The sequence below is a fragment of the Triticum urartu genome, unplaced genomic scaffold, assembly GCF_003073215.2.
Source record: "Triticum urartu cultivar G1812 unplaced genomic scaffold, Tu2.1 TuUngrouped_contig_1645, whole genome shotgun sequence".
Classification (NCBI taxonomy): Eukaryota; Viridiplantae; Streptophyta; class Magnoliopsida; order Poales; family Poaceae; genus Triticum; species Triticum urartu.
In genome coordinates this window covers 68,795-85,731 of record NW_024112093.1, presented here as the reverse complement: position 1 = coordinate 85,731, position 16,937 = coordinate 68,795, and the positions used below count along the sequence as shown (strand labels likewise).

The following is a 16,937-nucleotide window of genomic DNA, read 5'->3' as shown; positions in this document are numbered from 1 at the left end:
ACCATTATTTATATCATTCTCTCCCTCCTTCATATCCCCCTGATAAGCTTGATTAAATCCCCAATTTCCTGCTGGTGCCATTCCATCTCTGCCACGGCCGCGCCTTTGTCCGTGACCAGCAAAGCCAGCACCTCTTCCTCTACCGAAAGGATTATTTGTTCCGTTAACTTCGTCAGTGCCATGTCCACCTCTGCCGGAACCGCGTCCAGAGCCTCTTCCTCTGCCCCCACGTCCTCTCCTAGGCGCCATAATAAAAGGCCCCCACTCCAAATCCTTCTCAGCATGCTCTCCTGTACCACACTCCTCATGCCAATGGCCTAGGATCCCACACATGTAGCAGAAAACTGGAAGTTTTTCAAACTTTACTTGGTAAAATTCAGTCTTGCCAGACTTGGTGAAGCTTACGAATCTGGTCAGTTTTTTGTTTACATTCAGTTTGACCCTGACCCGTATAAACTCACCTACAAAACCGCTCGGTAGAACTATCTGAAGCTCTAGCACCTCTCCGATACGCTTAGCCATGTTTTCCACAAACTGCTCATTCTTCAAAACACCATCAGGCAACTTGTGAATTTGGCACCAAGTTTCAATCTTGTCTAGCTTAACGCTTTCTGAATTAGTGAAACCATCGTATTCCTCGATGATCAATGCCATGCTCTTGAAATCCCACGGCCCTTGATGGATTGACTTGTTCCAATCCGCTAAACAATTGAACTGTATCGAGAACAGATTGGAGTTGATTCTACGCCAAACCACATCATGTGCCGGATTCCAAGCCGCCTTCATGTCTGCGATCAACGCACCCTGCCCGAAGGTCTTCGTCGTCAGTACCTTTGCAAGCGCCAGCCACTTGGGTTTCTCCTCTGATTCATCCACTTCCTCTTCCCAAATCAGATTATCCAATTCGTCTTCCTCAAGATGCAGTCTTTCCAGAAGAACACTAGGGTCCTCTGCTCCTTTCTCGCGTGATCCGCTCGACTCCGAGGGGGATGCCATGGCTCGCGATCTTTCCCCCTACCGCCAACGCCTTTTGCCTCACCAACCAAGTCCGGGCAGTCCCAGCGGTAGCAGACAGAGAGGGGATCGCCACAGCAGGGGAGAGCAATCGACGACGGGGAACTCACAGCGGCAGCGCTAGAGGACTGGGGGGAAGCTCACTCTGCAGCAGGCCGAGAGGGGGTCGGCGCAGCAGTGGAGAGCGCTCGACACCGGGGAACTCACGGCGGCGCCGCCGGAAGACTGGGGAGAGCCCGCTCTGCAGCAGGTCAAGAGGGGATCTGCGCAACAGCGGAGAGCACACCGGGGGAACTCACGACAGCGGCGCCGGAGGACTGGAGGAACTCACGGCTGCGGCGCCGGAGGACCGGGGGAACTCACGGCTGCGGCGCCGGAGGACTGGGGGAACTCACGGCGGCGGCGCCGGAGGACTAGCTAACCTAACTCTAACTAACTGGTAGCGTTGAATTTCTCTGAAGAACAATTCAATTGGTCAAGATATTCTGTTTTCGCGCATCCACGGTATTCTCTTGCTCGCCATTGTTAATCATTAAATGTATATATATGCTTTGGTTGCCTGTCTGAAACCTTTGACCGTGATATGCAGAATTTTCAGGTCATTTCCACAGCAACTGTTCATCAGCAAATGTTCAGAATAGGCAAAGCTCTGTTTCTCCGAGAGAGAGAGAGAGAGAGAGAGAGAGAGAGAGAGAGAATTTGTGCTTCTTTCTGGGCACGGTGCCGATCTGGAAAATGATACAGTACTGTGGAGGACTACTGCTGATACTGAAAGCTCCGTGCATCCGTCTGGAACACGACAGACAGAATAAATACGCCACGTCGTGGGCAAGGACGACGGCGGCGAGGGGCTGCCGGCCGAATGAGAGCAACGGCGCCTGATCGACGCGGCAGGCATGGAGTTTTGCTGGTCGCCGTGGTACTGCAGCGCGGTGGTCCGTCGGCTCCACTGAATCACTCCACAAGCATCGCTCCACAGTGCACTGAGCTGTTCTGGGACTGGCTGACCGATTGAATGATTCTTGTGACCTGTTCCTATCTCAACATGTGCCATGGTTACTGTCGAGGCGGCGGCGTGCCGTGGCCTGTGGATGCTGAATGCAATGAGATGCGTCAGCCCACACGTCATCTTGCTGGGAGGCTTCTGCCTGATAGGTTGAGAACCAGCTGAGCCTCTGCGCACGTTGCAGCGGACACACGAGCATGCGTGGAACGATGGTTGCAGCTTGCGGGCGCATTGCATAATGAGAAAACTTCAGTGACTGTCTGGACATGCAGGGGCGGAGCCAGGATTTGGGTATAAGAGGGGCTAAGCAAAGTAGAAAAAAAAGTCCAGTGCAAAAGATAATAACAGAGAGCAAGGTTGATAACTTGCACAACAGCCTCCTTAACAATTTTAGTAAGTTGAGAATTCGAAGCAGCCAGCTTAGAAAATAATTGATCTTAAAGGTGTTTGGCAGCAGGTTATTTTCTCTTCAGAGTTGAGGAATTTCAATTTTAGAAGGAACCAGCTTGGAAACCAAATTAATTTTAATGGTGTTTGGCAGGGCTTTTTCTCTTCATAATTGAGCAATTTCAGTTTCATAATTAGCTATACTGTATTACGGTTGACATAGAAATTTTTCGCATCACAAATAGGAACCGATACAAGGTAATTTGGATCATGATAATTTGTGGGATACTTACACAATATGAATTCTTGATAGCATCTCAAATCTAAAAAGAAACTAAAATCTATGTATAGTTTCAAATTTCAACACTGATACGAGATGAGAGTTGAGAGAGATTAGTAGTGTGATATGTTAACCTGCTAATTCGTCGTATGAATCAGATAGTGAGTAGTAGGGCAAGGAGATCAGAGGCAGACGGTGGCAAGGGCACACGGGGGCTGCAGCCGCGGCCGCGTCTAATCCCATCAACTACACACCAATCACGCATGAAAGAGGCATCTCAGGAGATTAGTTTTCTTAAGCAGTATCTCAGGAGATTAGATCGGAGGCTACATTGCCCATATGGCCGCTAGTGGGCTCTTTTACTATGGGCTTTTTCCTCCTTTACCTAAATACACGTACAGAACCTGAGATAGGGGGGCCAAGTATGCTTGTACGTGCGATCGTATCGCTGATTGCCTATGCATCTTTCACGCATCGCTCGATTGTTAGGGGGGGCCAGGCCCCTGCTCGGCCCCCCCCCCCCCCCCCCCCCCCCCCTTGCCTCCGCCACTGTTTCCGCTCTGTGCAGAGACGTCATGGGAACTGTAGGAACCTAGGATAACGATGAGACAGCACTGGACGATAATTGGTGCCAAGTTGAAAAGATACACTTCGTGCATTTTCAACCCTAAACCGGACATCGTATCTCTCCACAAGAGCGAAGAGGACTAGTCTATGAACGCTGCCGTGAGAGCTGGCCATCCGACCCTACCCGCATACATTTCAAAGTATGGTTAAAAAAACAAACGAAATTCATCCAGCCACCTCAGGCCACGCCGACGAGCCCAGTGGTTGAGGGCATGGACCTCTTGAGCGGCGGCGGTGCCTCCGCCGGCAACTGCGCCTCCTCTTCACCGGCGCCGGCACCAGCCTTCGCAAGAAGGCGGGGCATGGCAAGGTGCCAGCTCTGGCACCACCGTCGTCGTCCTGGGCTCCGCCAGCACATCCTACAGCTGCCTCGTCTCCCTCGACTCGGCTCGGTCCACTACGCTGCCTCCCTCCTCGTCGTCCCAGACATCGACCCCGGCGGTCGACGCCCACGCAACAAAGCAGAACAGATCAAGGAAGAAGGCAATTGAGCTTGTCGTGAAGGACATTCTGGAGATCGTCGCGCTTCTCGTTGATGTGGCCATCGTGATGATGTTCGTCATGGCTGGCATCTTTGAGATGCTTGCTCTGGCGGCCGAAGCCATGGGACGTCATCAGGCGGCCGCGCCGCCTGGTGTATGGGCCTGGTGGTGGCTTTGCGTCAATTGTTTCAAAACGTTGACGGATTTTGTTTGTTGAATAAGAGCACAGCAACACCAGCGGAGCTACATGCAAACCTGAGGGGGCGGTGCCCCCCCCCCCCTCCCCGCCATAGGAAATTTACTGAAGAAACTTTTTTAGGGGGAGTTGAGTGACAGGTGCCACTTGTCTAGGTTTGCTTCTTTTTTTCCACTCTGTGCAACATGTGTTTTGAGCATGCTTCGGTTTAGGTGTTTCTTACTCCCTCCGGATTCCCAATTGTCTTACTTACGGGATGATGAACCTCCAGATTTTTTATTACCACATGTACTCAATGATGTAACTCTTTCATCTTTGGAATAAAATGCCAACAGGTTTTCCCTAAAAAAAACAGCAAAAAAGGCCAGCGGAATCAAACGCCCAGGCTAGCGGAAAGAAAATCAACAGGGGAATCGGATCCATCGCTACATCCATGCTACTACCACTGTAACTGCAAAAAAGTCGCCAGGAAAATCCTAAGTCAAACTTTTTTTAGGTCTGACCAGACATTTAAAACACCAAATTAGTTTCATTAGATTCATAATAAAGTACGTATTTTTGTACTCCCTCTGTAAACAAATATAAGGCGTTTTAGATCACTAATATTCACGGTTGTGAATACTTGTAAGTATTTTTTTATAAACTTGGTCAATATTAAGATAAACAAGTTGAAATTGTTCCCAAAGTTCATCACAAGTGAATGAGGCTATTTAGTGTGTGTATTTACCATGTCGGCAAATTTATGCCATGCATATTTACTCTCCAGCCCAACACTATGTGGCAATGATCATGAGGAGCGTATATACACCCTATAGAAATGAAATTGGTTTCTTAACACCACCACAATTGCATTAAGGGGATGACCGCGGCACGGGCTCATCTCTAGCTGCCGCCACCTCCTTAAAAAAAAGCTAGGGTTTTTGCTTCCCGTCGGTGTTGCCGTAGATCCGCCTCTTCTCCGGTGGCCTTAGAGCCATGGGGGCATGATGGATCTCGGCAAGGGCCGGCAGGAGGGCTCCGTTTTTAGTCGTTTCTTTCAGTTTTGCTAGGGTTTGTGTCATGCTCAGGAAGACGAGATGACGGCGACTCCCTGAAGATGGAACAAAGGTCTTCCCGCCTAGGCCCCGTTCTGGTGGTGTCTCTAGCATTGTTGGTGGGTGTGTCATTGGTGGATTTGCTCGGATCTCATTGTTATGTCTACGTTCGTGTGTCTTCGGGTTGTATCCTTTTGATCTATGTTATTCTTCATCTGTGGCGGTTGCTGTTCTGGTGCATTGGTCCTACGGGGCCTTAGCACGACGACTTTTCGACGGTCTATTGCAACAAGTTGTGCCTGACTCCGGCGATGGAGGGGCAATGGCGACGGTGCGCCTTCTGCTTGCTTCAGTGCTTGTAGTTGTCGCTAGATAGTCTACAGATATTGATGTAATTTTTATTATTTTTAGTATTCGATGTACTGCCATGATTGAAAATGAATAGATTGAAAGACTTTAAAAAAAATTGCATTAAGGGAGGATTTTGGCGTTTGGTTCGTTTCTGCAGTAGAAATTACAGTTGGGACGGATTGGTGCAGCTTCGTCGCAAAAGCAACGGAGTCAACGCCTCTGGATGACCACTCACCTCTTCCCGCCAAAAAAATGTCCAAGCAAAGCAGTCTCCCTCCTCCTCCCCTGTCCCGCGCCGTGTAGGTCCGGCCACACAGCCAAATCGTCGGCGCCGGAGTGGCGCCGGCGAGACGAGCCCTCCCAGGCAATTCGTAAAATAATCCATGGTCTTTTACTAACCAGCAACCACACCACCACGATCTAGGGTTAATCTGGAGCCTAATCACCCGGCCACCAACCCCCACTCCCACCCCAGCATCTTCTCTCCTCGCCTCGCCGTCGACGACCCCCACCCAGCCGTCGTAGCCACCCGCTGCAACTCCGCAAGCCATGGAGAAGCCGTCGCACGTAGCCACCGCCGACGGGAAGCAGGCATCGCACAGGTACCTTCGCTGGTGAATCTTACTGGTTTCTGATTGCATCCTGAGTTGACCTTTGAATACTGAGTAGTACTTAGAATATATATCTAGCGTCTTCTCAGATTGGGTGGCACTCTTCTGCACTCTAGGTTGCTCATTCTAGTATGCTTAGTGCTGGACCTGTTCTTGGGCAGCCTGGCCCGAAACCCCGGCATCCGGGCCAAGCTCGGGCTCAACTTTTCCACCCGAAGCCCGGCCTGAAAGCCCGGAAAAGCCTGAAATGATCATCAATATATATTCATTCAAAAAATAGGTATAATGCATTTTTGTTGTTCATAAATCAGGTTCTACCCATTCCTCCTAGTAGTCAGTTTCTACTACTACTAGTGTTTGCCGGATCATCCAATCCAAGAATAAAAGTAAAAATGGGCAGGGATGCTGATATTCTGCCTGCTTTTCATCAGGATTGCGGTGGTCACTGGTGGAAACAAGGGAGTCGGCCTGGAGGTGTGCCGGCAGCTTGCCGCCCAAGGTGTGACTGTCATTCTCACAGCGAGGGACGAGAAGAGAGGGAAGGATGCCGTCGAGTCGATTTGCCGTGAATCCAACCTCTCCAACGTTGTCTTCCACCAGCTCGACGTCCGGGATGACAGCAGTGTCGCCGCTCTAGCGCGACACATCGAGAGCAGATATGGAGAGCTTGACATCTTGGTAAAATGAAGTCGCTTTTGTTAGATCGTCACTTATGCATCTTTTCCGGGAACATGTTATGTGAATGAGGATGAGTTGGGTAACATCATATACAGGTTAACAATGCAGCAGTTGTAGGAGTTGCAGCAGATGAGGAAGGCCTCAAAGCTCTGAACCTTGATGCAGAGACATGGGTACTGATTTCCTCTGAATCTTTTTTTGAAAATAGTTTATCACGCTTGCCACACGATAATTTTCTTTTGATCTGAACCTTTTGCAACTTAGCAATTTCATCTGTAACTTGGATACTTAGTACCGCGACCAATGTTCAGTGTTCAGTTTTAAATTCGTGTTTATGATTCAGACATCTGGCAGAGCTGCCACTGTGCTCAAAGACGTGTTCCAGAATACCTATGAGGTGGCACGGGACTGTCTCGACACCAATTACTACGGATGCAAACGGGTTACAGAAGCCCTTCTTCCTCTACTGAAACTATCCAAGTCGGGAGCGAAGATCGTTAACGCCTCCTCCCTTGCGTCAGAGCTGAAGGTACGCTATCAGTTGAAATTCTTTCTCCAAAACCTCTGAGAACCAAGAAAGAGATGCATTCTTCCCGATCCATAGTCAGTGTTATGTGTTCAACTTTGGTGCCTGCCAGAGAATGCCGAACGAGGAGCTACGGAAGGACCTGAGCAACATCGACATCTGGGACGAGGCGCGGATCGAGGCGGTGCTCAACACCTTCATGGATGACCTGAAGAATGGACGGCTCGAAGAGGCAGGGTGGCCAGCGATGCTGCCGGCGTACAGCGTGTCGAAGATGGTGATCAACCTCTACACGAGGATCCTGGCGAGGCGGTACCCAGAGATGCGCGTCAACTGCGTGCGCCCCGGCTTTGTCAGGACCGACATCAACTGGAACCTGGGGACCCTGACGCCGGAGCAGGGCGCGAGGGGCCCGGTCATGCTGGCCCTGCTCCCTCAGGACGGACCGACCGGGTGCTACTTCGATCAGACGGAGATGGTGAATGTCTGGTAGTGTCTGTTCACTGGATTGTCTGCAGCTACGTTATGGTAAGTTCATCTTTCTGTGTCATGCCTGAGGCCATTGGCCAGGACAGTTTTCTCTTCTTGCATTTTCGATATGAATAAATAGTTCAAGACCAGCTATGGTCCTGCGTAGTAGTCAGATACCACTCCTCAAAAAGGAAGGGCTGATTGGATCTGAAACAATTCACAGTAACACAGTCCATTACTTCCTCCGTTCCTAAATATAACCCCTTTTAGAGATTCCAATATGGACTACATACGGAGCCAAATGAGTGAATCTGCACTCTAAAATACGCCTATATACATCCGTATGTTGTCCGTATTGAAATATCTAAAAGGGCTTATATTTAGAAACGGAGGGAGTAGAAGGTAACCAGTTTGAATCCCAAAACAGAAACAGAGTGTTTTCTTTTATTATGATATCACTACTACGTTGCTGAGCCAGACACAGCAGGACTGCACAAATATTTTGTGTTAAGATAGCAAGTAGTAGAAGCTGCACATCAAAACCACTTTGCCACTAATAGTGCAGTAAACGTGAGAGTACAATGCCACTCAATCACTAGTCACTACTAGTTAATTAAACAGATCAAATGTTTAGCACCGTCACACCAAGAAAATGCGCTGAGAATACAATTTCAATTGGTGACCAGTTAGACCTCACCTGATCTCATTTCTATCACCACATTTATACCTGCATAGTAGTTAGGTACCGCTACTCAAAAACAGAGGAGCTGATTGAATCTTGAACAATTCGCAGTAACACAGTGTATTAGAAGGTAACCAGTTTGAATCCCAAAACACAAACGGTTTGTGTTCCTTTATTATGATGGGTTGAATGAAGGGCACAGCAGGACTGCACATTTGTGTTAAGATAGCAAGTAGTAGAAACTGAACATCTAAACCGCTTTACAACAAATAGCCCAGTAAAACTGAGAGAACGATGCCACTCAATCACTAGTTAAACAGATTTAATCTTTAGCACTACTAACTAATTACGCTACACTAGTGTCAAAAAACGTCTTACATTATGGGACGGAGGGAGTAACTATCACACCCGGAAGAGGCGCCCAGAATAGAAGTTCCAATTGGTGATCAAGTTCGACCTCACCTGATCTCATTTCTATGACTACATTTATGACACGATATGACAATATCAATAGTATCTATATGATGTTAAATTTGAGTCATTCATTTCCCTCATATATTGCGAGATATGGTTCATGCAGGATATAGAAAAACAATCGCAGTGCATTGATCATTGCGTATCAGCAAGTATGTATCTGGCCTCCCCGGTCGTACAACATTTAGTTGGCACAAAATAAATCTCTTGTATTGTATGCTGCTGCATGCATGCGCTAGATCTCCAAGTGATTTATCTTGTGCACCATAAAGGTTGCAGCACATTGATCACTTGTCGCGTGCTGTATAAATGAAGAACAGCGGGTGATGGCCGGATAGACACTCAATCGCCATCGCCATCGCCTTCCTCAGTTGTGTAGGTTTGTCTAGCTTCAGCCATGGCGTCCTTGACCAATCTCATCATACTACTACCATTTCTCTTCCTCGCCACCCTCTCTCCTACACCCTCACTGTGCTATATCAGTCCAGCTGCTGCAAGGGTACAGCAGGGTTCTACAGGAACCTCTGCTTACCGCACTTACATCGTACTCGTCGACCCACCTCCCTCAAGTGCCGGCGAAGTCGGGCATCGTCGGTGGTATGAGACTTTCTTGCCGAGCTCTCACATCGGCGAATCTGGAGAGCGACGTCTCCTCCACACCTACACCGAGGTGTTCAGCGGCTTCACGGTGAGGCTCACTGATGCCGAGCTCGACGCGATGGCCAAGAAGCCAAACCGGATGCTGCAGCTCATGACCACGCACACGCCAGAGTTCCTCGGGCTGAGGAGTGGCACCGGGTTTTGGAGCGACACACGCTACGGGAAGGGAGTGATTGTCGGGATGCTTGACAGCGGAATCTATGCAGCACACCCTTCGTTCGACGATCATGACAAAGTGGAAAGGTCAGGTGCAACAACAAGCTCATCGGTGCCAAATCATTCATTGCCGGTGATGACCGCCCATTTGATTTTGCGGGGCACGGAACACACACCTCATCCACTGCCGCTGGGAACTTTGTTACCAATGCGTCATACCATGGCGTAGGCATGGGCACTGCTTCCGGAATTGCTCCAGGTGCCCACATCGCCATGTACAAAGTGTGCACTGGGATTGGCTGTGAAGAATCTGCCATAGTGGCTGGCCTGGACGTGCTCTCGCTTTCCCTCGGCAGTCCCACCAGTGTGAGCTTCGACAAGGATCCCATCGCCATCGGCGCGTTCAGCGCGATATCCAAGGGTATCATTGTGGTGTGCGCGGCTGGCAACCATGGTCCCAATCCACGGTCGGTCATCAACGACGCACCGTGGTTGCTCACGGTCGCTGCTGGCTCGGTGGATCGGAGATTCGACGCTGGTGTTCATCTCGGCAATGGGTTGCGCTTAAATGGAGAAGCGCTTACCCAGGTGAAAATGCCAACCTCAAAGTCGTATCCTCTCCTCTACTCCGAGGAAAATCGTTTCTGCGAGAACGAGGATCGCATTTCCATCACCGGGAAAATCGTGGTATGCCAAGCCATGACACCCCGATGCCTCAGTACTCAACCATTCGCAGCATAATGGATGCTGGAGCGGCCGGTGTGGTACTGTTCAATGATGAAGCCGATGGCTACTCCATTCTTCTTCAGGATTACTACTCGAGAGTGGTGCAGGTGGCCGCAGCTGACGGCATTGCTATCACAGGTTATGCGAAGTCGGCAGCGAGCAAAGCCGTGGCCACTTTCACATACAACAACACAGTGCTCGGTGTTCGTCCAAACCCGACCGTGGCGTCGTTCTCTTCACGGGGTCCATGCCAGACATTCTGGGCGTGCTCAAGCCAGACATTCTGGCTCCCGGGCTCAACATCCTCGCCGCATGGCTGCAAGAAACAAAATCTGCATCGAGGCCTTTCAACATCATATCAGGTACATCCATGGCAACACCACATGTCAGCGGTGTTGCGGCGCTCATTAAAAGCTTGCATCCCGACTGGTCACCGGCTGCCATCAAGTCGGCCATCCTGACAACGTCGGACACCTTCAACAACATCGGTGGCCCGATATTGAATGAGAGGCATGGTAAAGCCAGTGCGTACGATAGAGGCGCCGGCCATGTGAACCCGGCGAGAGCTGCCGATCCTGGTCTGGTGTATGATCTCGGCGTAACTGATTACACGGGCTACATCTGCTGGCTCCTTGGCAACAAAGGCTTGGTGACGATCGTGCACAACCCGAGCTTGACCTGCGAGAAGCTGCCCAAGGTCAAGGACGTCCAGCTCAACTATCCAAGTATAACTGTGCCATTCACATCAACGCCATTCATCGTGAACCGAACAGTGACGAACGTTGGGCCAGCAACATCGATATACAGGGCGAAGGTGGACGCACCCAAGTCGATGACGGTGCGTGTTTCTCCGGATACACTGGTGTTCTCCAAGGCCCGGGAGAAGAAGACATTTAGCGTCTCGGTGAGCAGCCACCACGTGGATGAACAAGAATCCATGGAGGGAAGCCTGAGCTGGGTGTCCGAGAAACACGTGGTGAGGAGCCCGATCGTCGTCTCCCTTCGAGTCGGTGGTCCTACTCCCCTGCGATCACCATGAATGACTTTTGTGCTGTTAGATTAGTGGATGTTTTCATCTGGCCCTGTTTAATCAGTTCAAATGCATCGTCTCTAAGGAGAATGCTTGCTTGAGAAATAAAGGAGTTGCTGCGATAAGAAAATAGAACCAGAGCCCAGTTATTGATATCTTGTGAAGCATTTGGAGATAAAGAAACAGATCAAGACCGATGCGGGTCAGTGGGCGTTTCCCTCTTTAGTTTTGTTTTATGCTGCCGTTGGGTTCATTCGCTGGGTAGTAGTAGGTATTCAGTGTTTCTGCCTGGTTTAGAGAAATCTGATTCGCTAAGCACCAGCAGATTGGTCCACTGGAACGCCAAGTCCAGCCGTTCCTTCCATGCACACCCATTCTGTCATTTTCTTCCATTTCTTCATGCAGCTCCTACTAATATTTGTTCAAGAGTTTTTTGATAGAACTCGATCAGGTTTTGAGCGTAAAAGAAAATGACCCATTCAACCTCACCTAATTTCATGACTTCGATATTGCCATTTACTCCAATATTTTTTCTTCAGGAATCTGTTGATAGTACTCATTTTATGAGATGATAACACATCATAGGTGGGGATACAAAACCAGAAGCTGTTAATTTTGAAAAATTAGTTATCCTCCCAATTTACAGATATTTAATATATGTGTTAAAGACCATCCAGAAAATCGAAAAATACCATGTATCTTTTTCCCTACACCCCGCACCATAAACCCGGGTAGATACATTACCCACACTCATTCCTGCCATCCCACATAATCTTATCATATCTTCCAGATTTAACAGAAGTTAAACTCATTAATGTGTTACCATATGCTCTGGATTTGTCAACTGATTAATATATGCCAAAAGTAACACACAACACATTAATTATTCGTGTTGTATAAAGATTGCCCGGTGATTGATCCTATTCTGGCATTGCCATCATCTTCATCGTGTAGTTGTGTGGTTTGAGCCTCGAGGAATGGCGTCGTTCACAAATCTCTCAGTACCACTTCTCTTGCTCGCCATCCTCTTTCCTGCGCTCGCACTATGCTATATCAATCCAGCTGCCACAAGCGTACACCAAAATGCCACAAAACCCTCTGCTTATCGTGCTTACATCGTGCTCGTCGAGCCACCACGCTCGAATGCCGGCGAAGACGCCCATCGCCAGTGGCATAAGTCTTTCTTGCCGAGTTCGTTGATGGATGAGTCCAACGAGTCGCGCCTTCTCCATTCCTACACCGAGGTGTTCAGTGGCTTCGCCGTGAGGCTCACCGACGCCGAGCTCGATACGGTGGCCAAGAAGCCAGGGTTTGTGCGTGCATTCCCCGACCGGACCCTGCAGCTAATGACCACCCACACGCCAGAGTTCCTTGGGCTAAGGAACGACACCGGGTTCTGGAGCCAGGCTGGCTACGGGAAGGGAGTCATCATTGGACTGCTCGACACCGGCATCTATGCGACACACCCTTCTTTCAATGACCATGGAGTTCCACCACCCCCAGCAAGGTGGAAGGGCTCATGCAAGGCGGCCCGGTGCAACAACAAGCTCATTGGTGCCAAGTCATTCATCGAGGGTGTTGACTCTGGTGACGAAGAGGGACACGGAACGCACACCTCGTCCACGGCAGCCGGGAACTTCGTCACCGGCGCGTCATACCATGGTGTGGGTGTGGGAAAGGGCACTGCAGCCGGAATTGCTCCTAGCGCACACATCGCCATGTACAAGGTATGCGACAGTAGAGGCTGCGAGGAATCCGCCGTACTGGCCGGCCTAGAAGAGGCCATCAAGGATGGGGTGGACGTGCTCTCGTTCTCCGTTGGTGGCACCATGAGTCCCATCTATGATCAAGACCCCATCGCTATTGGCGCGTTTAGTGCTATGTCCAAGGGCATCCTCATGGTGTGTGCCGCAGGTAACGATGGTCCGAATCTGTTCTCGGTCACCAACGTCGCCCCGTGGTTGCTCACAGTCGCCGCCGGCTCCGTAGATCGGAGCTTCGGTGCCAGTGTGAATCTTGGCAATGGCAAGATCATCGATGGAGAAGCGCTTACCCAGAAAGCGAGTCCGAGCTCAAAGTCGCACCCTCTCGTCTACTCCGAGGAACGGCGGTACTGCAATTACAGTGATGACAGTGGCATCGCTGGTAAGATCCTGGTCTGCGAGAACACGAAGTCGGAGACTCAAAAGTCCAACGTCCGCAGAATAGTGGGTGCTGGTGCGTCCGGTGTGGTGTTGTTCAACGACAAAATCAGTGGCTACACCACCATTGTTCAGGATTACAACTCCAGTGTTGTACAGGTGACCGCGTCCGACGGTGGCATCCTCATAGCTTACGCCGCATCGTCGAAGAGCAGCTCTGTGGCCTCTCTCACGTACAACAACACATTGTTTGGTGTCCGCCCGGCCCCTGTCGTGCCTTTTTTCTCTTCCCGGGGTCCAAGTTTCACCAACCTCAACATCCTAAAGCCGGACATATTGGCACCGGGGCTCAACATCCTCGCTGCATGGCCGCCAAGCACGGCCTCCGGACAGGGCCCTTTCAACATCATATCAGGCACATCCATGGCGACGCCCCACGTGAGTGGTGTTGCGGCGCTTATTAAAAGCATCCATCCCGACTGGTCGCCAGCCGCCATCAAGTCTGCTATCCTAACGACGTCGGACATCGTTAATAGCACTGGCGGCTCAATCTTGGACGAGCAGCATCGAAAGGCCGGGGTGTTCGACACAGGCGCCGGCCATGTGAACCCGGCGAGAGCCGCCGACCCTGGCTTGGTGTACGACCTCAGCGTCACTGAGTATGCCGGCTACATCTGCTGGTTCCTCGGTGACAGCGGCCTAGCAACCATCATGCGCAACTCAAGCTTGACCTGCGGGAAGCTGCCCAAGGTCCAGCACGCGCAGCTCAACTACCCGACGATAACCGTGTTGGTTTCATCGACTCCGTTCACAGTGAACCGAACTGTGACGAACGTTGGGCCAGCGGATTCGACATTCAAGGCCAAGGTGGACGTGCCGAAGCCTCTGACCGTGCGTGTCTCCCCGGAGACGCTGTCATTCTCCAAAGCCGGAGAGAAGAAGACCTTCAGCATGTCTGTGAGCGGCGACCTGGGCAAGGAAGTACTGTATGTGGAGGGAAGCTTGAGCTGGGTATCGGAGAGGCATGTCGTGCGGAGCCCCATCGTCGCTCTTCCGGCCTCATCACCATGAATGATGTACGTGCCGCAAGATCACTAGATGTTTTATTTCTTCATGTTTAAGTCATCTTTCAGTATTTCTTTTGCGTCAACATAATAATAAATAAACAGTACCAATGGAACAAAAACTTGCATTATGATTTACTTACTGGTGCAAAGTTTTAAGTTATGCGATTCGAACCAGAGATGAGCGGTTGATACTTGGTCCTGCTGCTTAATGCCGCGGCATCTCTGCCTGTCTGAATTCTGAAACTCCATTACCTTTTTGTTCAGAGCAAGAAAACAAAGGTGGACGGAAACTTCTGAAACTCTGAAGTTGTATCCGTCCCTGTAAACTTCTGTTGGATATAGGAAACAGAGTAAATAAATGATATGGCCGTGTCCATCACAGGCAATCTGCAATTGAAATTATTTTCTCTTTGATGCAGATCTCCCTCTAAATGCTCAACAAAAGAAATGTGAAAATTGTTGGTGTTAATCTCGTCAGTAGGGTTTTATGGATGTGCAAGTTTGTGGGTTTCCTGGAGACATGCGTGAGTTTAAGTCTAGTTTGTGTTTGCCTTCACATATGAATACTTCAGTATGAGCGTATATATGCTAGATCCAAAATTCTGATCACTGGATATGCTAAAAAAAAAAGTTAGAATGCACATCGCAAGTTTTTGAGTAATGCTAGTGCTATCAAACATTGTTGTTGCCACTTTCCATCAAGCACCAACATCCAGGCCGTAGTAGTACAATGCATTCTTGTTTTACAGCGGAAGGACTAACTAAATCTCATTCCAAAAACTGTTTCCCTGAGACGTTCAATCTTTCCGTTAGTCTGTGAGATCTTGAACATTGTTTTGGTTTTTTAACTGCAGGATATCATGCACTGCATTCTGTTACCGAGCTTCCATCGGCTCCTGTCTCATGGACATGTTTTCTTTGGCTGTTGTGGCACACACCTAATTCTTGATCTTTGATGCGAAGTCAGAAATATTATGGGAGTAGAATCTTTAGAATTTTGATTTGTACTTGCGAAGTTCTCCTATGATTCGTGCTTGGGAAGTTTTCCTTTGTTTTAATGTTAATTATGGCATAATATTTTCTATGCCACAGCAAACTATTCGTATTGCTTATTCATGTTGTCCCCATATATGTAGAAAATGGCATGTCATGACATCCAATTCCTGTGTTTTAAATTTTAATAGATTCCAATGGCCCTAGCATTTCATAATCCGCCTTTTTCCTATTCCCGTGTTTTTGAAATATGCAAATTAAAAGGCTACTTAAAATTTGGGTTCTCCCATTTCTTGCCCAAAAGCATGACTCTAAGCTGTATGATAGAGTGGAGAATCGAACTTGCAACCCAAAGAGATGCTCTGCTGCAGAAACAACGCCCACCCAGAAAGGAACTTGCAACCTAGAGAGACTAACTGAAGAGTTGGTTTTGATTAGCTGATGTTTTCTTCTTCTCACATCTCACTCAGCATTTCCTCCCAAGTATAGGTTCCTAACGCCCTATGAACATGGCGGTGCAGGTGGAGGGGGAGGCCGGAGATGATCCGCGTCACCTGCTCCAGATTCTGCAACATCAAACACGACCATGAAACAGTAACGAGAAAGAAACTTTGCTCTGATGAAGAGACTTGATCGTCAGCGATCAGTGTCTGTTGTGGTGTTCGGCCGATAGCATTTGCGATATTTGAACAGGTTGTTGGTTTGTCGACAGAAAGCTGCCGTCTTATGCAAATGCCAGCAGTGGCAATCCACAAGTAAAGCAAGAATTCGTCTGGCTCTTATCCAATGTAGGAGGTTTCGGTTAAGAGGTTTAATCATGACTGGCTGAAGAGTTTGCAAGCACATATTATGCCTGTAGAAGCGCCATGGATGTGCAATCTTGCACACTATCTACGATATGGCTGATATCTGAAAAAAATGAAAGAAAGATGGGTTTGGTTAACCAGGCCCAACTGCTTTGGTCTTTGGATAAAGGGAAGAAAAGGATTGGGCCATGGTCCGACCCAACAACACCACCGGCCACGAAGAAAAAAATGTGTGATCCCTAAAAAAAAAGTGTGCCGTAGACGTACCTCCCTATCCAAACCCAATCTCCGCTCCCCCGGCGGCGCCGCCGTTCTGCACCAGGTCCGTCGTCGGCTTCTTATTCCTTGGGTCGGCATGACCTGATTTTTGTTCTCATTTCTTTTGAATGTACTGCTACTACTACAGGAGGTAAGGAAGGAAGGACGATCTTGCTTTGAGGTGTTGGATCTTTGATCGGAGATGAGCGCCCGGCGGTTTGTGAACCTGCTGGTGTCGGATTGCCAGAAATTCACCTACACGCTGCGGCGCTTCGACCTGT

The 16,937-nt window shown here is 49.3% G+C and overlaps 2 protein-coding genes and 1 pseudogene across 3 annotated transcripts; all 3 read left to right on the top strand.

The window, feature by feature from the left end:
• The first annotated feature begins 5,612 nt into the window (after positions 1–5,612).
• LOC125526745 (short-chain dehydrogenase/reductase 2b-like) lies at positions 5,613–15,662 on the top strand. Of its 2 annotated transcripts, XM_048691383.1 has the most exons (6): positions 5,613–5,979; positions 6,420–6,666; positions 6,762–6,839; positions 7,010–7,195; positions 7,305–7,720; positions 15,454–15,662. In XM_048691383.1, exons 1-5 carry the CDS (start codon positions 5,927–5,929, stop codon positions 7,683–7,685), a joined length of 945 nt encoding a protein of 314 aa, XP_048547340.1. In that variant the 5' UTR covers positions 5,613–5,926; the 3' UTR covers positions 7,686–7,720; positions 15,454–15,662. The 2 variants fall into 2 exon arrangements, with proteins under 2 accessions (XP_048547340.1, XP_048547338.1); XM_048691381.1 differs by lacking the exon at positions 15,454–15,662 and having other exon boundaries at positions 5,614–5,979; positions 7,305–7,920.
• Positions 9,217–11,447, top strand: LOC125526744 (annotated as a pseudogene).
• Positions 12,369–15,100, top strand: LOC125526743 (subtilisin-like protease). Its single transcript, XM_048691380.1, has one exon. The coding sequence runs from the start codon at positions 12,369–12,371 to the stop codon at positions 14,601–14,603; it is 2,235 nt and encodes a 744-aa protein (XP_048547337.1). The 3' UTR covers positions 14,604–15,100.
• Positions 15,663–16,937: the final 1,275 nt, after the last annotated feature.